Source organism: Salvia hispanica, chromosome 2 (genome assembly GCF_023119035.1).
Source record: "Salvia hispanica cultivar TCC Black 2014 chromosome 2, UniMelb_Shisp_WGS_1.0, whole genome shotgun sequence".
Taxonomy (NCBI): domain Eukaryota; kingdom Viridiplantae; phylum Streptophyta; class Magnoliopsida; order Lamiales; family Lamiaceae; genus Salvia; species Salvia hispanica.
The window spans coordinates 1,701,510-1,724,460 of NC_062966.1; the positions used below are offsets into that span (position 1 = coordinate 1,701,510).

At 35.7% G+C, this 22,951-nt stretch overlaps 2 protein-coding genes across 2 annotated transcripts; both read left to right on the forward strand.

The window, feature by feature from the left end:
- The first annotated feature begins 8,447 nt into the window (after positions 1-8,447).
- On the forward strand, positions 8,448-10,276 carry LOC125205206 (serpin-ZX-like). Its single transcript, XM_048104029.1, has 2 exons — positions 8,448-8,843; positions 9,485-10,276. Exons 1-2 carry the CDS (start codon positions 8,448-8,450, stop codon positions 10,274-10,276), a joined length of 1,188 nt encoding a protein of 395 aa, XP_047959986.1.
- An 8,294-nt stretch (positions 10,277-18,570) lies between these two features.
- Positions 18,571-20,911, forward strand: LOC125205207 (protein FAR1-RELATED SEQUENCE 5-like). Its single transcript, XM_048104030.1, has 4 exons — positions 18,571-18,803; positions 19,488-20,005; positions 20,242-20,631; positions 20,733-20,911. The coding sequence occupies exons 1-4, from the start codon at positions 18,571-18,573 to the stop codon at positions 20,909-20,911; spliced, it is 1,320 nt and encodes a 439-aa protein (XP_047959987.1).
- The last annotated feature ends 2,040 nt before the right edge of the window (positions 20,912-22,951 follow it).

Sequence of the window (22,951 nt, forward strand, 5' to 3'; positions counted from 1 at the left end):
AAATAATGGACGTGGGTAGAAATGACTTTCACATAAAAACGGGACTAAAATAATGACCTAAAATAGTGCAAAATCCGAGTGTATCAACTCCCCCAAACTTACATTTTTGTTTGTCCTCGAACAAAACAATAAAGACACAACAATATACGCACGGACGCATAAGGACTAGACGTCATAATCGCCTCAAGATGAAAGAATAAAGTTAAACATGTATTAACTCAATCAAATCAAGCAAGGTTTTATTAGTGCACTTATTACTAACTTGTGAACACCTGAATCAAGCTCATACGTGGCAAACTTCCAAAGACGTAAGATTCTCCTCACTCTCAAAGTGTATAAAGATAAATTGATAAACACTCAACCATGATCATGCAGCCTTACCAGTGCTCGTCAGTCTAATCCCTCTCTACTAAATGTGATTAAGCTTCAAAAGTCCGAAAGGTCCTTATCTTTGGTTGTAATGCAGCCTTTGAAAAGGAGAAATATCTTGGCTAAAAAGTCGTACTAAAATAAAATATCCCAAGTATAGTAAAGACACCCCACTTTTCTAAACCTAAGCACTTTTAACACTTTATCTATTTTTCTCCTTCATCCCACTTTTCAACCTTTGCCTTTTCTTTTATTTTCTACAAACCTTTCACATTTTTTTCTTCTTCTTCTTTTTTTCTTTTCTTTTTCTTTTTCGGCAATCACACAAATTTGGAATTCTTTCGATTTCACAACTTGTACTTTCTTTGCATTAAGCACACTACTTTTTATACTTTCACCTTATCTCTCCAATTCCTTTATTAAGATAGTAAAGGCTCAAAATTGGCTCCAAAAGGAAAAATTATTTAAAATTTTTGAGAGGGTCAAACTTTTGGATAAAAGAGCTAGAAAAAGATACAATCATCCTCCTAAACAACTTAAACACTATGAGATCTAGGCAAAGATTTTATGAAATTCTAAACACAGACACGCGACCAGAGCAATCACGGCCAAGAAAGAAATTGTGCTCAAATCCTCACAAGGTATAAAGCATGATTCAAGCAACAAGCAATTCACCAATTACGCGACCTTTCCACCAAACCATCAAATCAAAACGCTAGTTTCGCCACTTTAAACATGATGGAATGTAATATCATTGGTAACTCGTCTAAAGTGTGTTCCTTAAGACGTGTGTTTCTAAGTTCTTCGTGTTCATTTATACGGATTCAAGTAAAATCGCTTTTTGAGAACACAAAATTCACCTATTGGGTTTTAAACAAAAAACAAAACTTTAAAACACAAACCTAAACTCACTTCCGGCCCAATTACTTCATCCCCCAAAATTATTTACAACAAAGTGTAAAATAAGTTTGCAGTTGGTAGTGGACGCCGAGTTAACCATCAAAAAAACCCACTTTGAAAATTTCAAGGCTGCGCTCGATCACAAAATGTAAAATTTTTCAAAATCGCTACTGAAATTACAAGCCAGTATGCTCCACATGCATTTCCGAAGTACGACGCCAAGAAACAAAATGTTCCAATGTTAGCGGACCGGCCAAGAACATACGCGCGGCCGCCACGGGCAGGTCAACTCATAAATTTTCAACGCACAAAAATTAAACTAAAACCAATAAGCTTACTTAAAATTAAAGCAAAAAATTATCAAAAACAAGATTGGATTGCGCCCCACAAAGTCATTTTTTAAAGTCATGAGTTCGACGTTGTTGTGTTCTCTCACTGCTCCTTATAATCGATTAACGTCAGAAGTTCTTCTATCCAATTCGGCTCCATCTCATTAAGAAAAAGATGTCTTTCTTCACCGGCTCATAAAGTCATGGTTCAACTTCTTGATTGCCCAATATGACTTGTATTCCATCTCAAGAGTGTTCACAAGACTTACCAAACACAAGTTGATAAGCATATTATACCTACGCCTTTGTAATTGCCATTCAAACCGGTGCTCAACTTGCTGGGCCACGCCGCCTTTTTGAATAACCTACTTGATTTCCTGTTTCAACTCGGCTATTTCGAGATGATAAAGGAAAGTTATCGCGTTTGACTCCGTATTTGTCCAACAATGTCCAACCATCTATTGTTGAAGTGAGATCCTCCATCACTAATAAGAGCGAAAGCGTACTGTAACCGCAAATATGTTTTTTCTAACAAAAAAGAATGACAACTTTAGAATCGTCGTCTCCGCTGGAATTGTTTCCACCCAACTAAAAACATATACTATCGCAAGTAAAGATATATCAGATGCCTTCCGATTTTGGAATGTCCATAAAATCTATCCCCCAATACATCAAACAATTCTACCCATCATGGTATTCATAGGCATTTCCTTCTTCTTGTAGAAATTCCACCGTCTGGCTGGCATTCATCGTGAGCTGGAGAACAAAACTAGCGAGGCTTCAAAAATGGTAAAGCAATAGAATCCACTCGTGTAAGACTTTATCACGCTCTTTGCACACCAGCGGCCTCCACTGGAGACGAGACACTTTTCAACTATAGCCACCCAATCGCCTTCAGGACACATCTCCAAGATAGATCTTCAGACATCTTTTGAACAAGTAGGGTCAATCAAAAACTAAGATACGCATACATCTCTATAAAATTTCTTTTTCCGATAGTGAGTAAGATCCGAGTGGATGTACCTTCAAATGATTTCATGCATTACCTGTACCACGAAAAAGCTGTCAGAAAGGAAGCACATATGCTCATCCTGGGAAGTCCTCGCTGATTTCGAGAGATAAATCTTCCTCTTCCACCGGTGCTCCAACCCTTGACAAATGGTCCTGCTACCACATCTTCGCGACTCTCTTTCTGTCCTTCATTTCACTAAAACTCTTGGGAGCATAGCGACCATCTGGATAAGTCGTGGTTTCAGATCCTTCTTGCAAACAAATGCCCATTGTGATGCATAGTCGGTGATAAAACAATAGTCTTTAGTTCCAAACAAGATAAAGCCCTAAATTTACCAAAAGTTAATAAAAACAATAAGAAGCATCTCCCTTTCAAGAATGATAATTAGTTTGGAGTATAGATCTAAAGTTCTACTAAGATAATAGATGACTTCAAAAATTCGCCTCTTCTCGCCTAAAGTCAACAACTCCAGTAATATCACTTCGTGATTGCAATATGATCTCAACCGTTGACTCAATCGTGTGACGAGATGGGTGAGTCAGCTTTCACGAGTTTTCTTCATATGTCTCAAAGTCTCAAGCACCTGGTAAATCAATTTCTACATCATTCTCGTATAATTTACAAAGAAAGTTGTAGATCTTAGAAAATCCTCGATGAATTCCTGTGTTCTCTGCATGTCCTAGAAAACTTCTTACCTCCTTTTTCGGGTTGACGAGCGTGAAGCTTAATGGTCGTAATCTTGCCTTGTCACTTCTATCCTCGTAAGACACTTTATGCCTAGAACTATACCTTCACCATAGCGACATTTTTCCCACCGAGAACAAGGTTAGTTTCTACGCATCTATGCAAACTCCAAATTTAGATTGTCATGACAATGATCATAAGATTTACCAAACACAAATATCATCCATAAAAACTTCCATCACTTTTTCAATCAAATCATGAAATACGACCATCATACATCTCCTCAAAGAGCAGGAGCAGATTAAGCATAAACCAAAAGACATCTTCCTATAAGATAAATACTATAAGATATGTGAAAGCAGACTCTTATGTTGGTCTTCGGGGAAGAATTGCAATTGACATACCTGCATTAGCTAATAAGAAAATGGGGTGAGTAATCATATCCCCCTACTATCAAGCATTCGATCAACAAAGTGCAAAGTGAAATGATCCTTTCAATGGCCGTGATTTAACATCCTATAATCAATGCATACTTCAACCTCTTCGGCTACCCTAGTGGCTATCATCTCTCCATCCCGGCCTGGGCACTACCTTCATCCTCTTTTTAGCTACTACTGTAGACTTACCCATTCACTATCGACACGGTAATGATAATCCCTACATCTAGTACTTTATCACCTCTTTTCAACTACATCTCGTACGCTTGTAGCTTAAGTCTACGTGATTCGCACACGAGGTTTATGCCCTTCCTCAAGTAAAATTCTACATGCATGTGGTCAGCTAATTCCTTTCAAATCACCATCGTAATTCATCCATGGCGGCAAAACCTATACTTGTTCAAAACACACAAAAAGCTTCTCACACTCTTTCTCACTCGCGCCGGACACAACAACCGGGTAAAGGTTTTTCCTGGCCCCAGGAACGACTTCAGGATGCTCGAGAGAGGTTTTAGCTCTACCTTAGGCGGTCCCCGTAGCTCCGATCCGTCATTTGCAACGCGATCGAGAAGTGCTTTTTGATGCTATCATCGTCAAGCTTCTCGTAAAAAGATAAAGGCATCAAGTTAATACTAGATCCTAGATCACATAACGCTCACCCTTCACATCATTCCCCAAAACACAAAGATAGAGAAACTCCTGTAGTATCTATGTTTAGTGGGTAATCCCTTTCGATGATAACACCGGCAATTCTCTCATGTTCTACTGCTTCGTACTTCCCCCACTTCCTTTTTCTCGCCACCCACATCTTTCAAAAATTTGGGTGACTGGGCATTTGCTGCGTACTCCTACTAAGGAACGCTGACATGTGGACTTTACTATCGCCCAAGAATTTGGCAACCGAGTCGGCCAAGCTTCTTGCTTCCTTCAATCACCAGGATACGGATGGCAACACCGCCATGGTCTCACCCGGGTCGGCGCCGCTGCCGGCGACCGCTCACAACGGGTGTGTGGCGGCCGCCGACTTCACCGCGGGCTACCCGTAGTCCACCGACCGTGGGTGGCGGGTCGTTGTGTTGAGGCGCGGCGGGACCGCTGCACTTCTTCAGACGTGTCATGCCGACTTTCCGCTCCCTTTCCCCGCTCAGGTCTCCCGCTTTCCGGAGGTTGATATGTAGTTCCGCTTGCCATGCCCGCACATCGTGGCACTTTCCTTTTCGGGTTAACCTCCGGGGCAGCCAGTTGTACCGAGGTGTGCCTCGCCTACGGGGTCGTGGGCTGTGGATCCCAAGATTAAATTCCGAAGATCTCGATTTGAGTAACTAGGGTTGCCAACCCTTTCCAAGGCGTTTGTATTTCTTTCTAGATTTTCCAACCGTTCACCTTTCTATGTTCGAAAACTTTACGATGCATTTCCAGACTTCTCCCCAATCGAGTGGTCGATCCTCCATACCTGTACACATTTCGTAAGAATTATCGAATTAGTGAATTTGTGCATCGTAGGAGAATTCACAAAGAAATAATGCAGACGCATCCCCCATGGCCTGGAAAGGCAGACGATCGAATCTCCCACTGTCGCCATAGCCATATGTATCCCCATCCCCACAGAAAATCCACAAAATAAAAATAAAAATAAAAAATAAAATAAAAGCGATTAAAATCCAAAGTAGTAAAATTATCCGTCTCGACGATATTTCACCCAAAGTGAATTGTCTTTCCGGCAACTACGCCTAAAAAACTTGATGCACTATTTATTAGCACTAAATAAACCTGCAAGTATACATAGTATATATAGTATACTAAAGGTTAGTCCGGATATCGAACACGGGGAAGGTAACAAAAGTGTCTATCCTCTACTAAGACTAAATTATTTATCTCAAAAAACAAAAAGATGGGAAAACTTTTGAAAACTAAAAACAATAAAAGCATAGAACAACTAAGAGCAAATAAAACAGGGAGAAAGATGATAGAGATAAGGGAATCCCGAAGATGTGCGTTCGCGTTAAGTTAAAAAAATTCCAACTACAATACTCTAGCACGTTTATACTAAGTTTGCATATGTGATTCTTGCATGAAAAATCCCTGCATAACTGTTCTAAGTGGACTCTCTAATTGTTTTGTGTTTAAGTCCACTTACTGTGCTAGTAGGGTTGCTTGTTGTGCCTTCCGTGTTGCTGGTTCTTTTATGCATGTTAAAATCTTTCTCAAAATGTCTCAGCCAGTTGGTATTGTTCCCTTCAATGGACAAAATGATTTTGTTATCTTGAAACAGAAAATAAAATGTATTTTGATTCAGCAAAAAGTTTTTAAGTTAGTAGAGGGAACTATCGTTGATACTGAATCTGAAGATAAAGTTGCAGAAATGAATGAATTAGCCATGTCTACTATAATCCTCAACCTTTCTGATTATGTGATCAGAAAGGTTGGGGCCATTGAGTTTGCTTCTAAGTTATGGGAAAAACTAGATACTCTGTATATTGAAACTTCAATGTCTTCAAGGATGTATTTGTTGGAAAAACTTTTTAAGTTCAAGCTTGATCTTTCAAAGGATATTGAGAATAACATTGATGTTTTTCAAAAACTTGTTTAAGATATTAAAAGGTCTGGTGAAAAAACCATTGATAAGACTAGCATTGCTCTAATGAATGTTATCCCTGATTCATATAATGATGTTAAAGCTGCTATAAAGTATGGCACTGATAGTGTCCCTCTTGATTTGATCATTAGTTCTTTAAAATCTAAGAAAATTTAAATTAAAGAAAATCAGGCTTTTAAATCTACTTAGTCCAAAGCTTTAAATGTTAGGGGCAGATCTAAAATAAGAGGGGGTAATGAGGACAGTAACTCTAATGGAAATGGTAAATAGAAGGGCAAGAGTAGATCCAGGTCTAAGAGCAAGAATCCTAAGGCTAATAGAAAGTGTTTTAACTGTGGTGAGGTTGGTCACTATAAAAAGGAGTGCCCTAATCCTAAAAAGCAGAAAAACAATAATAATCAACTGGATTCAATTGCTAACCTGGCTAAGAATAATGATTCTGAAGGTGTCTGCTTCATGACTCATGATATTATGTCTGTTAACTCCTCTCTTGGCTGTTCTTTTTCCATGAATGATTGGCTAATTGATTCAGGATGCACCTATCACATCTCTCCCTTCAAATATGTGTTTTCTCAGTTCAAACCTGTTGAAAATACTTTAGTGTCTATGGCTAATGACAAAAAGTGTCAGAGAATACTCACTTTTTGCATTCAGGAACTAGTGTTAATATTACACATGATTATTACTTTTTTCGTCCCATAATATGAGTCACATTTAATGTAAGCACGAGTTTTAAGAAATTTAAAGAATAGTGGACTGGAAAAGTTAGTGGAAATGATGTCCATATTTTTATATTAGTTTTAGTTTTATAATAAAATGTGAGTTAAGTGAACTAGTGAAATATGAGACTTATATACCATTTATAGTAAAAGTGAAATGTGATTCTTATCGTGGAATGGATAGATTATTTGGGGGTAAGATTTTTCTAAACCCTAAAGTCCTAGATAATACTGCATGTAACTAGAAATTTTTACACTAATTAAAACATTAAATGGTTTGGGATTAACTATCGATATGAGCAAAAATTCCCTAGTCTTGACATACCAAGTGACAATATGACTTGATATGTTTTACTAATAATATTTTGACAACTTGAACTCTAAAAATGTTATATTTCATGTGCATATGGTAAGTATTGGGTGTGAAGCTAATTAGAGCTATTGTTTTAAATTATGGAAATTTCTCCAAGATTTTCTAAACCTTCCTCATATACATGCATATAATAATATCCTCCTCTACACATTATATATACTCCATATAATCTAAAAATCTACACAATTAATAAAATATGACCGTAAATTAAATTTTATAGTATTTAATATTTATTAATTAATTTCACTGTTTGACTTTTTTAATACATTTTCAGTAGCAGGTCAAAAATTCAAAAAATATTCAAAACAAGAAAATAAAATGATCGAAGTCATGGAATATTCATAAAGTCTTTATAGTGGAATAGCTAGAATATACAAATAATTTATTTGATTGATAATGATGAGATGGTTTGATAACTTGTTGGAGTACGTAATATTTTAAAAAAAAAACAAAAAACCAAAAAAAAAACTTGTACATAATATTTCAAGTTATGGCCACATGTATTTTTTGTTCATATATATATATAACACAATAAAAAAATAAAGGTACACATAAGATCCCAAATTAAGAGTGTATAATTGCATATCAATACAAAAATTGTATAAGGAAGACCCGGCGATTTTGGGAGAAGTTTTCATTAAAAATAAAGAATCTATTTATATTTACACTAATTAGTTTATAATCCACGTGATACTTTCATAATTCCATTTGTCAAAATGTTATTAGTTGGACATACCAAATCATATTGCCACTTGGTATGTCAAGACTATGGAATTTTTACACCTATCGATATAGAGTATGTTAGACTCATTCTCAAATTTATCAAATTTGAGTATTATTTTCTCCTATACTTCAATTGTTATCATAATTTGTTTACAAAATTATTTCCTATTTGAAATACATCTCACCCAAAATTAGAAATGATACAACAAACCCTAGCTTGGTATATACTCTCTACAAATAGTGGCCTTATAATAATGTTTTTGTTGGTTAAAACAACAAGAATATTTCTCATCATTCTTGCGGCAATGTCTCCCCTCAACAACTATCCCATCAAAAAAGAAAGCGATAGTTATCTTCAGCTGGCGAAGCACGTGATCGCCGCCGGCAACCAAGGCAAAAACCTCATTCTCTCGCCTCTCTCAATCCATATGGTGCTTTCCATGACTACCGCAGGCTCAAGCAGCTCTACACGCGACCAGCTTCTCACTTATCTCAAATCAGAGCGCGTCGAACACCTCAATTCTATGTACTCGCATATTGCCGCCACAGTTCTCGCTGACGGCAGCCACGCCGGTGGGCCCCTCTTGTCCACCAATAACGGCCTCTGGGTCGATCAGAGCCTCACTTTCAAACCCACTTTTCAAGATATTGTCCACAATTCTTATAAGGCTGTTGCCCAACTTGTTGATTTTCAGAATCAAGTAGGTTTTCTCTAACTTTTAATGTAAATTTATAATAACACAAGAAAGAAATAAGGGTTTGACGCCAATTTGTTTGCAGTATGGGGAATTCTAACATATTTTTCTAGATAGATGTCTTCTAGGTTTGTTATCTTAGCAGAATTTTGGAGCTAAGTGACAATGTACTATGCTATTTTTTCTTAATTCTGTGGAAAACATTACTTGATTACTACTACCTCCGTCCTTAAAAATTAGAAACTTGTGAAACGGTACGAGTTTTAATGCATAATTGATAAATTAAGAAATATGTTTTGATGGGAAGTCATGAAATTCTTATTATGCTTGTTTGTGAGTGTAAATATGGTATGCGGACCACATGTTTGGTAGGATAGTTACAATACTTAGATTTGAGCATAGGTTGTTTTGTTAGTGTTTTTTTTGCTTCCATGGAGGTCTAGGGTTTCTGATTGTTAAATCAACTTTGACAAATATTGACCGAGCTTTGCTATTATTTATAGTGAATGTTAATGGCCTAAAAGGTTAAAAATTTGTTATTGTGTCAAGATTTGGGGAAAATGGGTTGTGTTGCATCAAGAACTGATAAAATATTTGTTTTTATATAGCTTGTCAATTAATTTTTGCTATCTTACATATTTTTGAAGCCGGAAGAGGCTAGAAAAGAAGTGAATGCATGGTGCGAAAAGGAAACAAAAGGCCTCATCAAAGAAATACTCCCACCAGATTCAGTCAAGCCCGACAGCAGACTCATCCTGGCAAACGCAGTCTACTTCAAAGGTAAATGGACCAACACATTCGATGCGAGTCTAACAACAGATGGCGTCTTCTACATGTTAAACGAGAGCTCTGTTCGCGCCCCCTTCATGACCAGCTGGGATAACCAGTTCTTCCGCGCTTTTGATGGCTTCAAAGTTTTGAAGCTGTCTTACCAGCAAGGTAGCGACACGCGCAGATTCTCTATGTACATCTATCTTCCAGACGCCAAAGACGGCCTGCCATCTCTGACCGAGAGAATCTGCTCCGAGCCCGGGTTCATAGAAAGCCATCGCCCTTCCTATGCCGAGACTCTTGATGAATTCCGCATACCTAAGTTTAAGATAGGTTTCGAGATTGAGGCTTCAAGCGTTATGAAGGAATTGGGAGTGGTGGATCTTTTCGAGATGGGTGGTCTGACTGAGATGGTGGAGGATGAAGAGGCTCTGATGGTTAACAAAATACAGCATAAGGCGTTTGTGGAGGTGAACGAGGAGGGCACAGAGGCGGCGGCTGTGACAGAAGCAGATATAGTGTCGGGGTGCTCGAGGTATAGGCCGCCGCCGAAGCGGTTCGTGGCTGACCATCCTTTTCTCTTTACTATAAGAGAGGATATAAGTGGGGTTGTGCTCTTCGTCGGCCAGCTACTTGATCCGCTTGCTAATGCTTCATCTCAAGATTAGGCTCACAAATTATATTAGTACTTTCAATCCAATGACAATTATATTGTTTTTTTTAACCATTTTGGTCTTTGGTCTTAGAAGTATGTTGTAAGTCAGTTTTTCCGGATTTACTAAGTGTTATTTACTGATTTTTTAACCATTAATCCATTATACATCAGCTTTGATTTTTAATTTAAGGGAAAAATTAGAAAGGATTAAAGTTCATGTATTTGTATTCTAAAAATAAAGTTTAGAAAAAAAATAAAATTTTTTGAAAATTTGTATTTACATGCAAATAACCCTTTTAAAAAAAATGTTTAGTCTATCACCCATTGAGAACCTACTATGCAAAGGAGCAGATGACCTACATAGGAGCGTAAAGGGCCCATTCCCCCTCCTCGTACCCCCTAAATAATACTCCCTCCATTCTAAAATAGAAAAAATTGAAAATGACACGAGTTTTAATGTACAATTAGTAAATTAAGAGAGAGAGGAAAAAGATAGTGGAATGGGTGTTCGTAGATTGTGGGGCCCACATTATAAATTATGCGTAGAATTATTGTTTTTGATAACTTTCCATATTTAGACTTGATCTAATTTTGTGGGACGCTAAAATGGTAAAATTAGTCTATTTTTTTTAGTACGGAGAGAGTGCATGGTGTGTCACCCATTCGGTCTCAAACTAGTCAATTTTTGTCACCTGCACACTAAGTACATAGATTAGTAAACAAGATCCTTTCGGATCCAAACAAGTAGTACAAGCCTACAAGGATGAAAAGTCAGAAGATTGAGAGTTTGTCTAAGGTCGCAACGCGAATACACAAGGGCCAATGACCTCCTCAATCACACGATTCATACAAGGGAGCACCGTGAGACCGACAAAACAAAAGATCACCTAAGATCTCATCAATTACTTCCAGACGTAGCCTTCTCAACACACGTTCATACCTTCACCTTCACACCGTAGAAAACTCTCAAGAACACCATATCAGAGTAGGAGAGAGATAAAAAAAGTATAGAAAAAGTTCAAGTATGCATATTTTAGTCAGCTGTCCCTCTCTCATTTTTACAATTTACTTTTTCTTTACTATGTAAATTTTAAAAATACAACAGATATTTACATAGAAAGAGTATATATTATGTGCTTCAGAGTAATCTGCAACTGCATTGGATTGGATAGAATAACAGAAATAGAAAATAAAAGAATAACAATTAAAATAAAAACCATTAATAATTATTTAACGCCAGTGATCAATGCATATACATTACATAAATTCAAGAATCAATAATAAACTATACAAAAATCTCGATTGTATTTTATAGTAGTCAGCGATTTTCTAAACTCCAATTCTAGAAGCACAACACAAGGTTTTATTCAAGAGTGATGACTAATTAATGATAATTACGTTATGATTTTTTGTGTGACTATATACACCTCTCAAGTCGAGCAAAGGAAAACATTATCAAATCAAGTTATTCCAATATAATGTCTTCATTAAGAAAGACATTTTGTCTATTGGTAATATTTTCATGCATTGTTGTACAAGAATGCAAAGGTCCTAAAACAAAAGGATATGGAGGAGATGGTCCTTCGTTGCCGTATAAAAAAGTTCAATGTCCAACGTTTACTGTTATTCACAGTAAAAAAGAATTTGAAATAAGAAAGTATAGTTAATCTTTATGGGTGAGCTCCGAGTCTCATACAACACTCAATCACGGGTGGTCTTGCAAAAGCTGGAGAAGTGTAAGTTTTTTCTCAATTGCAACTATTTTTTGTTTTTCTACAATAGTAGGTAATTCATATTTAAATTCTGTGGCAACAAGTTCAATTCAATTCATCTAGTAGATTTTTAAATCGCATTAAGTTTTGATCCATTTTCTCAAATTTTCTAATTGATTGTGTTATTTCTTCAGTTTATTGGATTACTATGCTTTGGGGTAATGACCAAGGAGTGTTGATCTTTGATAATTCTTATATACGCCCATTCCTGATGATGGATGTTTCAAATTCTACTGTCTTAAATTCGACTGACACAATGTTCTATTACGTACCTGAAAAGTGTCAAAATGATGGTCTTCCTAAACCTCTGAAATCCGAAATAAAGCAAGTGAAACTACCTAAATATAAATATGCAGCAGTTAGAAGGGTCGATAGTGAGATTATTGAGGATATTATATTAGGTCAGGTTGATGCATTGAAGAAACAAATGAAAAACACTAGTTATAGATGGGCAGTGGATCGTGGTCAATATACATATGTTATGTATGGCGAATTAAATTTTAACCAAGGGCATGAAATTCTCATTTGGTTTGACTAGTTATACAATCAATGATATGTACTTGGGGTGAAGCCTCAATAGTATGCAAATTTCAACACTTCTAATGACTTCCAATTCCTGAAGATGTATTTTTTGTTTCCAGTAATTTACCTTTCCTTTTTTCTGATTTCTTTCTTTCTCCATTTAATTATGAGATGGCTCTAACAAACACAATACAAAAGGATTGAATTGAACATAGATCAATAAAGTCATGCAATTCTGGATGCGTCCAATAAGTCTATAAACGAGGCCAAGGTCCTAAGTAAACCAAATCGGATCTGAACAGTCCAACCTAGCGCCGGACTTCACAAGGAAACCAAAATTAAGTGGTTGCCTCTGCTAGTAATTGAAGAAGAAGATTAGAGAGAAATCTCAGAAAACCCTAAATCGCCGAGAGAGAGAATGAATAGTGTGAATAAATGAGTGAGGATAGTCACTCACACAACAAACACAAACACGGGCTGATGGGCATGGGCCGTTCAATTTAATTGTCATTGGGCCTTGACAGAATTTAGCCCACACAACTAAATATGATATGATCCATTAATATCCCACACATCATTTACTATATGTATTCATGAATAATACATGGTGTGTTACCGACTTGGTCTCCAACTTCTTGACCAGAGTTCGACTTTGATAAAAAAAAAAAAGGGAAATGTATCAATTTACTTGGAACGAAAATAAAATGAATATGAACTCATAATAATATTTATATCACGACAATCTATAATTTTACGTTACTTATAAACTAATTATGCATTAAATACATCAATATATTGCATTATAATTTTATATGGCACCTTAATTTTAAAGATTTTCATTTATTATTAAATAAGTGTTTTCATAAATAAATTTACTGATTCAATGCAATGCAATGCAATATTCTCAGTAATGTAATGCAATTCATATTGGGAAATATAGGGCATCTAACTGAAGATTTATTGGACCATTTTAGTTATACTCCCCTCTTTCCATCATAGTTTAGTCGTTTGTCCGTTTTGGGAAGTTCTTTATAGCGGTGTCATTTCCTTAGATAATAGTAATACTTAACTCATTTTTTCTTTTCTATTTTATTCTTTCTTTCTTTATTCTTTCTATATTATTCAACTTTCATATTTAATTCTCTTTACTTTTTCCTCTTTCTTACTTTTATCTCCATCAGTTTAATACAATATATTTTTTTTTTCTTAAACTCCGTTCCAAAAAAATGCCTCGATTCCATTGTTTTCATGTACATATATGATTGTTATCATCTATATAATAAAATTAGGCATATACATGATATTATTAGCTCTCAATGATCAATATAGAGTGTGTAATTAGATTTATACTCAAATTTACCAAATTGATGCTATTATTTTCTTCCATAATTGAATTGTTGTTACGCGCTTATGATTTAAGGGAGAGAGGATTAGCCCGATAGAGAGCATGACTCGGATTGTTAGTATAGCAAAGACGGTAGAAGAGGCTATAGATATATACTCAAATTTACCAAATTGATACTACTCCTATAATTTTCTTCCATAATTGAATTGTTGTTACGCGCTTATGATTTAAGGGAGAGAGGATTAGCCCGATAGAGGGCATGACTCGGATTGTTAGTATAGCAAAGACGGTAGAAGAGGCTATAGATATGTACTCAAATTTACCAAATTGATACTAGAGTTCGAGAGAGCATCTCTGATAATTCCGGCAAAGGGATAGAAGGTGATCAGAGTTCGAGAAAGTGACTCCTTTAGATGTTGTATTTTGTCACTGCAGTCGTTGCCCAAGTAGTATAAAACTACGGGGATGTATATAGCATCCATAATTCGATCAAGCAAAGAAATGTTGTAAACTCTAAGGTGAAGAGGTGTTGGTGAAGAGGGTTTTATTTTCTCTATTGAAATAATATTGCTAATTTCCATTAAGATTTCTTTTTTCTGTTTCATTTTTTTTTACTGATCAGCTTTGATTTTTAATTCCCCTTTTATAGACTGAGTTTTGAAAGCTCTAAGAATAGATAAATTAATTTTTTGTGATATCATCAACTACTGACCTTTTTATTTCATATATATGAGCTATTGAATATAACTTAGGGCTATGTATGTAACATCCCACTTTTTCGAACTCTAATTTTTGAGACATGAAAATTTCCGTATTAAATGCTTTTAATGCTATGAAATATGTGGATGAAATTATGAGTAATTTATTGCGTGATTTCTTGTGACCTAATTGCGATTTGGAGTTGAGATGGATTTGAATAGTCAAACTTGTTGAATATATGACGTGGCTATCGAATAGTCAATATTGTGGAAAATATGACGTGGCCGTGGAATGGTCAAAGTCGTTGAAAATGTGACGTGGCGGGGAAATTTGAATGGTGGATTTTGTGATGTGAATATTTTGATGCGGGGTGAAATAATATTGTGGCGAATTATTTCCCTAAGGGATGAGTGAGAATTTAATAGGAGCATTATTTATTTAATTGGAATTTTCGACCCTCCTATTTATTGGAAAGAAATCCTATTTTTCTTGGATTTAATTATTGCTTGGGATAATTATTTAAATTAAATCCAAAGTCCGATTATTCCTTATTTATTTCATGAAATTTTCGGCCCCTATGAATATTTCAAGGAGATTTTCGAAAATCTCCTATTTATGGGAGAAGGGATTATTTTATTATATTATTTGATCCCTTGTTTATTCTCTTCCATAAATAAATTCAAATATCCTAGCATATCTTGCCATATCTAAGGAGATCTTGCCATATCTTATTTTAAATAATATTTGAAATTGATTACTTGTAGAGAATCAATATTAACGCCTATTCCTAATTATTTGGGGAGGTTTATTATTTTTATTCTGCTCCGTGATATTTTATTCTACTCCGTGAAATATCCAAATTAAATCATATGCTAATAAACAGCATAGGAATTCGAAATCTCCATATTTCTCACCAATATTAACGCCATTCCTCTCTCAAATCTCTTCCAAATCTTTTATTTATTTAATTATGGGATTATATCTTGCACTCTATAAATAAGAGTTAAAACCTAAACCCTAGATCAAAGAAAACCGCCCCCCCTCTCCCTCACGTCGTTCACTCTCTCTCCCCACTCTCTCAAAATTTTCTTCTACTTTCTCCAATATTTCTTCATCTTTTGGAGAAGAATTGAAGTTGAAATTCAAGAATCTTTGAAGAATCAAGGCTACTACTTTGTTTCTACCGTTCATTCTATCGACAAAAGGTATTTCTATTTTGATATTTTCTTCATCTACTGATTAATCGGTGTTCTTGAGTCCACATGCATTTAGATTGAGTGAAGGGGAAATTAATTGATGAATGGGATGCACATGTGTGTGTGTGTGTGAAACCGTGTGTGTGTGTGTTGGTGCGTGTGTGTTTGTGTGTGTGCGTGTGGGTGTGTTTTAGAACACTCATGCGTGACATATTTTGATGATAGATCGGGAGTTGTGGTGCGAATAAAAGTGACATGATAATCATACTTTGATTTTGAATGGTGATATTAAAATGAATTAATGGGAAAAGGGAAACGTTGGGAACATGCATGGTTTTGATCAATGATTGAGACTTACTTATGATACACATAAATTAAAGGTGTTAACTCACGCTCACGGAGTCATAGCAAGAAGAAGAACATACTTGTGATCTAAGGAATCGAGGTGGGCTTTATTCTTAAACTCTTTTATGTTGCAAATTTATGAAAGTGGAGAACTAAGGGTGGATTAAACTGTTATGCCATGCCTGTGATTGTTTTGGATATTGTGTGCGTCTGATGCCTAGTTTGCCAGTGCGCTCCATTAGGCTATAGGGCTATATAAACGAATTCGGGTCTGAGTAGGGCCGCAAACCCTATCAGGCTAGTGTACACGGGAGATTGGGAGTCGTCCTTGCTAGTCGGCCGGTCTCGTGGGCGAAGTGTGGCCACAGTTTCGTCGCACCATGAAATTGTTGATTAATGAGAAAATGGGAGGTATTGTTTGACTGGCCAGTCCATGAAATTATTTGGTGATACTCGATGATATTATTTAAATAAATGCAAAAACTCGAGTTCACTATGGTAAGGGTGGCATAACTATTAAAACGTTTTGGCATGAGTCCACTGAGTATGTTTAAAATACTCAGCCATGCATGTGTTTTCCCTATGTGCAGGTTGAGCAATGACGAGCGGGTGGCGGTGTTGAGCTAATAAATTGAATAATGATATGATCGTTTGAAACATCAAGTGGAGTTGTGTCTTCATACATGTTCTTCACTTTTCTCTTGGTTGCTTCCGCTAAACATGAAACTTAGTATCATCGTTTTTGAACTATTTCATTATTGCTTAGAATATCGTGACATAATGCGTTTTTGTTGGATTTACATTAAACCCTTGACCTTTGAGCATAGTTATGATATCTATTCATCTTTTGAGCAACATAAATGAGTTTAAGAATAAAGTCCACCTCGATTCCTAGATCACGAGTATGTTCTTCTTCTTGCTATCACTCCGTGAGCGCGAGTTATCACCTTTAATTTATGTATTACAAGTAAGTCTCAATCATTGATCAAAATCATGCATGTTCCCACGTTTTCCCTTTTTCCCATCGATTAGTTTTAATATCACCATTCAAAATCACAGTACGATTATCATATCGCTTTTATTCGCACAACAACTCCAGATTTATTATCAAATCGTGTCACGCATGAGTGTTTTTCACACAAAACACACACACACACAACACACATACCGAGGCATGCACACACACACACACACGGTCACACACACACACACGGTTTCACACACACACACCTATGCATCCCAAATTCATCAATTGTTTTCCCCTTTCACTCAATCTAAATGCATGTGAACTCAAGAAAACCGATTAATCGGTAGATGAAGAAAGATTAATATAGAAAATACCTTTTCCGATAGAATGAATGGTAAAAACAAAGTAATAGCCTTGATTCTTCAAAGATTCTTGAATTTCAACTTCAAATCTTCTCCAAAAGATGAAGAAATAATGGAGAAAAGTAGAAGAAAGTTTTGAGAGAGTGGGAGAGAGAGAGATCGACGTGAGTGAGAGGGGGGAGGGCGGTTTTCTTTGATCTAGGGTTTAGGTTTTCACTCTTATTTATAGAGTGCAAGATATAATCCCATAATTAAATAAATAGAAGATTTGGAATAGATATGGTGGTTATAGTTGGCGAAAATTTGAAGAGGAAAATAGGGAATTCGAATTTTTAGGCTATTTATTTAGCCTATGGTTTAATTTGAATATTTCACGGAGTAGGATAAAATATCACGGAGCAGAATAAAATAATAAACCTCCCCAAATAATTAGGAATAGGCGTTAATATTGATTCTCTACAAGGAATCAATTTCAAATATTATTTAAAATAAGATATGGCAAAATCTCCTTAGATATGGCAAGATATGCTAGGATATTTGAATTTATTTATGAAAGAGAATAAATAAGGGATCAAATAATATAATAAAATAATCCCTTCTCCCATAATAAGAGATTTTCGAAAATCTCCTTAGATAAACATAGGGATCGAAATTTTCATGGAGAAAATAAGGAATGATCGGACTTTGGATTTAATTTAAATAATTAACCCAAGCAATAATTAAATCCAAGAAAAATAGGATTTCTTTCCAATAAATAGGAGGGTCGAAAATTCCAATTAAATAAATAATGCTCCTATTAAATTCTCACTCATCCCTTAGGGAAATAATTCACCACAATATTATTTCACCCCGCATCAAAATATTCACATATTCACATCACAAATCCACCATTCAAATTTCACCGCCACGTCACATTTTTAACGACTTTGACCATTCCACGGCCACGTCATATTTCCACAATCTTGACTATTCGATAGCCACGTCATATATTCAACAAGTTTGACTATTCAACTCCATCTCAACTCCAAATCGCAATTAGGTCACAAGGAATCATGCAATAAATTACTCATAATTTCATCCACATATTTCATAGCATTAAATGCAAAATTTTCACATCTCAAAAATTTTACTCAAGGAAGTTCTTGGTGGATTAGATTATGTAGGGTGTACTGTTTTAGAAGTGCGAAACTACAGACGCGACCTTAGAGCATACGTGGAAGGAGCTGATGCACAAATGCTATTAAATGAGATGCGCAGGAAGAAGGAACTTTGTGCAGCATTTACCTATGAATTTGAGGTCAACTCAAAGGATAGACTGACACGTTTGTTTTGGTATGATCCAACTGCCAAGAGAAATTATCATTTGTATGGTGATATTGTTTCTTTGATACGACATACTCAACAAATAGGTACATGCACACTAATTCCATTCATATGCCTTATAGTTTACTGTCTTTCACTTCAGTGAAGTATATTGAGCGTATAATGATATATATTGTTCATATAGTGACCTAGAATATGATTATAGTGTATTGTTTATTTCTGCATGCTTATAGTGTATTGTTTTTCAATCCAGTGAAGTATATTGAGCATTTAGTGAACTCTAATAAGCTTACAATGAAGTATATTGAGCATGGCTTATATTGTACTGTTTTTATTCATTTTAGTGAAGTATATTGAGCATCTAGTGAACTACAATATGCTTACAGTGAAGTGTATTGAGCATGCTTATATTGCTCTATTTTTTCGTTTTAGTGAACTAAAATGTGCTTATAGTGAAGTATTCCTTGGTTAGAGCGAAGTGCTTGTGATCCATGCTTATGTGCACTAATTTATCATTTCAGTGAAGTAAAATATGCTTAGACTAAAGTATTATAGTGTTAGAGTGAAGTGTTTGTGATCCATGCTTAAAGTGCTTAGTTTTTCCATTTCAGTGAAGTAAAACATGCTTAGAATGAAGTATTTCGTTCTTAAAGTGAAGTGTTCTGCATGTCTTATAGTGATTTTAACATGTAGGTACTGCATGATATTTGCTCCTTTTACGGGCAAGGATAATCATGGTCGCCCTGTGACATTTGCTGCTGACCCTTTGTCCAAGGAAAATGCCGACTCCTTTTCATGGTCATTTAAACAATTTGTGAAATGTATGGGTGTGGCTCCCAAGCTAATCGTAACCGAGCAAGACTTAGGAATGAAAGTTGCTATTGCAGAGGTTCTTCTTAATACAAGACACAGGTGGTGCATGTGGCATATAATGAATAAAGTTGCTGACAAATTTCCAAAGAACATGCTTGGTAGTGAAGAACTAAAGAAGGAATTGAATGTATGTGTTTGGTCAGAGTTGATAGAGCCCGATGCATATGAAGAATCTTGGCATGCTATAATGGAAAGATATGGGCTGGCCAATAATGACTGGTTTTCATCAATGTTTGCATCTAGAAAGTTTTGGGTTCCAGCCTTTTTCCGTGATTTTCCGATGAGCTCGTTGATAAAGACAACATCTTTGTCCGAATCACAAATAGCTTCTTTAAAAGGTACTCAAAGTGTCGGGCTAACCTTATGCTATTTTATATGAACTATAACCATGCTTTGGAGGCTCAAAGAAGTAATAGCGCAAAGCTTGAATACTATGATTCAACAAAAGTGTCTATTTTGCGAACAGAATTGGAAATCGAGAAACATGCATCAATGATATATAGTGGTAGTGCTTTTAATGCAATTCAAGAGGAGATAGTTTATGCATGTTTCTCTTTGTCTTGTGCAACTCTAGGAGTGTCTACCAATAGAGAGAATGAAGTATATAACATAAATGACAAGGATTCAAACTCATGGACATTGACTTATTCCATTGGCGATGACACCTATTTGTGTGGATGTAAAAAGTTTGAGAGACTTGGTCTATTGTGCAGCCATATATTTTGTGTGTTGAAATATAAGTTTGTTAAGTTGATACCCGAGAAGTTGCATGGATGGAGATGGTTGAAGTCACAGTTTGTGAAGCCAATACATGGAGGTTTTTGTGATGATCATGAAATATTCTCTGTTGTAGACGAGAAGAAGATTGCATTTAAAAACATGTATGCATTATTCTTTGAAATAGCACAAAGTATTGAAGGGACCATTGACCAAATCAATGCATTTACTGTAATTATTGAAGATGGTAAGAAGCAACTTCTTGAGAAGGTGTTGTTCTGTCTTCAACAGAGAAGAGAGCATTGATTGAAAACTTCTATGGCTCATAAGTTTTAAACTTTATTGAAGTTCATCCTCCTAATGTTTTCAGTACAAAGGGAAGTGGAAGTAGGAGGAAATCAAAGAAGGAGGCAGCAATCAAGTTATCAATGAAACCAGGCCGAAAGTGTGGAAATTGTCATGTGATTGGACACCATGATTCGAGGAACTGCAAAAAGGTGAATGAGAAGACAAAACAGAGGCAGTGAGGATTTAAAAAGAAATAGTTCACTTTGGTTTTAGGAGGAGAAAATCAAGAAAAAGAGAAGAAACCAATGTTGAAGTTGGTTGTTTTGTTCTGTTCCAATAGTTCTGTTCCAAAATTTATTACTTCATTCGGATATTTCTGTTCTTCATTCCTTTAGTTCTGTACTTCAGTCTTGTAGTTTCTTCATTTACATATTGAATTTGAATTTGTTTAAACTTTTTGCAAGCTAAAAGAGAATGGACTGAAGTGTTTTTATAATGGCTTATTTATTCTTTATTATGACGTTTTTCTTAATCTTACTTTGATATATTTTTCATTTTTCAATCACTTATCAATAATCAATAGATCTCAGAAATGAACTAAATATGGTACCCAATGTAGTATTTCAGGCTAACACTGAACAACATTTAAAGAGGAAAAACCAATGTTGAGGCTGGTTGTTCTATTTGTTCCAGTAGCTCTCTTCCAAATGTTACTTTATTTGGATATTTCTGTTCTTCATTCCCTTACTTCTGTACTTCAATCATGTAGTTCCTTACTTCATTTACATTTTTGAATTTGAACTTGTTTAGACTTTTTGCAAGCTTAAAGAGAATAGACTGAAGTGTTTTTATAATGTCTTATTAATCTTAAAGAGAATAGACAAAATATATAGTAGGAGTAGATTATTAATCTTACTTTATATTTTCCATTTGTCAATAGATCTTTGAAATGAACTAAGATTTCTAAAATGAACTAAATCTGTTACCCAATGCAGTATTATAGGCTAATAATGAACAACATTACAAAGTGTGGTATTTTATTCAAAATTGCTCATAACAGATGTATGTCAAATACAAAATTTGATTCATTATTTCTTCTTTAAATATGTTGCAATCATTTTCTCAACATCAATTTCAATGTGTTTGCTTTCCTCTTCGTAATACGCTGATGTAACAATTTTGTTGTTGAAGCTTTCGTGGTTGTTTTCGGCTAACAGCAGTGCCGAACAATATTTGGCCCTCAAGCTCTGAAGCACACCTGAACTTGATTTCTTCAAGCCGCAATTCCAGCAACCTTCACGCTCACCCTTGTACGTTTCCATATGCCGCATCAGAAATACTCCACAGTCTTCAACGTTATCAACTTTTCTCCATGGCATTTTCAATCTCTCCATTTTGGCGTTGGAAACGATCTTGCAATATGCGTGGAGACCATTCTTGGTGAGGAAGTGACAAAAATATGATCTTTGCATGTACAAAACAAATACATGTCATTTGTAGTTGTGTGTATTCATATGTATGTGCTATAAAATTCAATCATAAGAGAAGAATACGAACCAATGTTTCTGGAATGTGACCATAATTTATTGTGAGGTCGTTGTCATCCCCGTTTGAAGAATTGTCTATTATAGCAATAGCATTTCTCTTGAAGCAAAAACAAACAACATAATAATGCTGATTTGCACATATGGGGAAGTAGACCTATTGAATGAAGTAACAACCAATATGAATGAAGTAATAAAGTATACGAATGAAGTACTATGACCAATCTGAAAAATGAAGTAACATGAAAAATGAATGAAGTAATAAAGTGTATAAAGTACTATGACCTCGCCCAGATCTCAAAGTAATTTGACTAATATTTGCCCGATCTGGCGGTTTGACGGTAGCAGGAAGTTTACCTTCATTCCCTCGCATCTCGTTCAAAGATACTGCGATCTGGGAAAGTTGTTTTGCCATCATGTCCATGGCGGCTTTTTGCTCTGACTGAGCATCTTGTAACTTGTGCACCATGTCATTGTTGGAATGTAGGTTACCTTGCATGAACTGCTGTGAATTTACCAAATCATGGACCAGGTCATCCAAACTCCGTTGTGGTCTGAAGTTGGGTTGACCAAAATTTTGTCCTTGACCTTGGTTCTGTTGAAAATTTCCTTGATGATTGTTGTATTGGTTACTCGACCCTTGATTCCCTTGATGGTTCTGTTGGGAATTCTGAAAATTGCCTTGGTTATTCCTTTGGTGGGGTGGCACATAGGAGTTTCCTGGGTTGTTTTGAT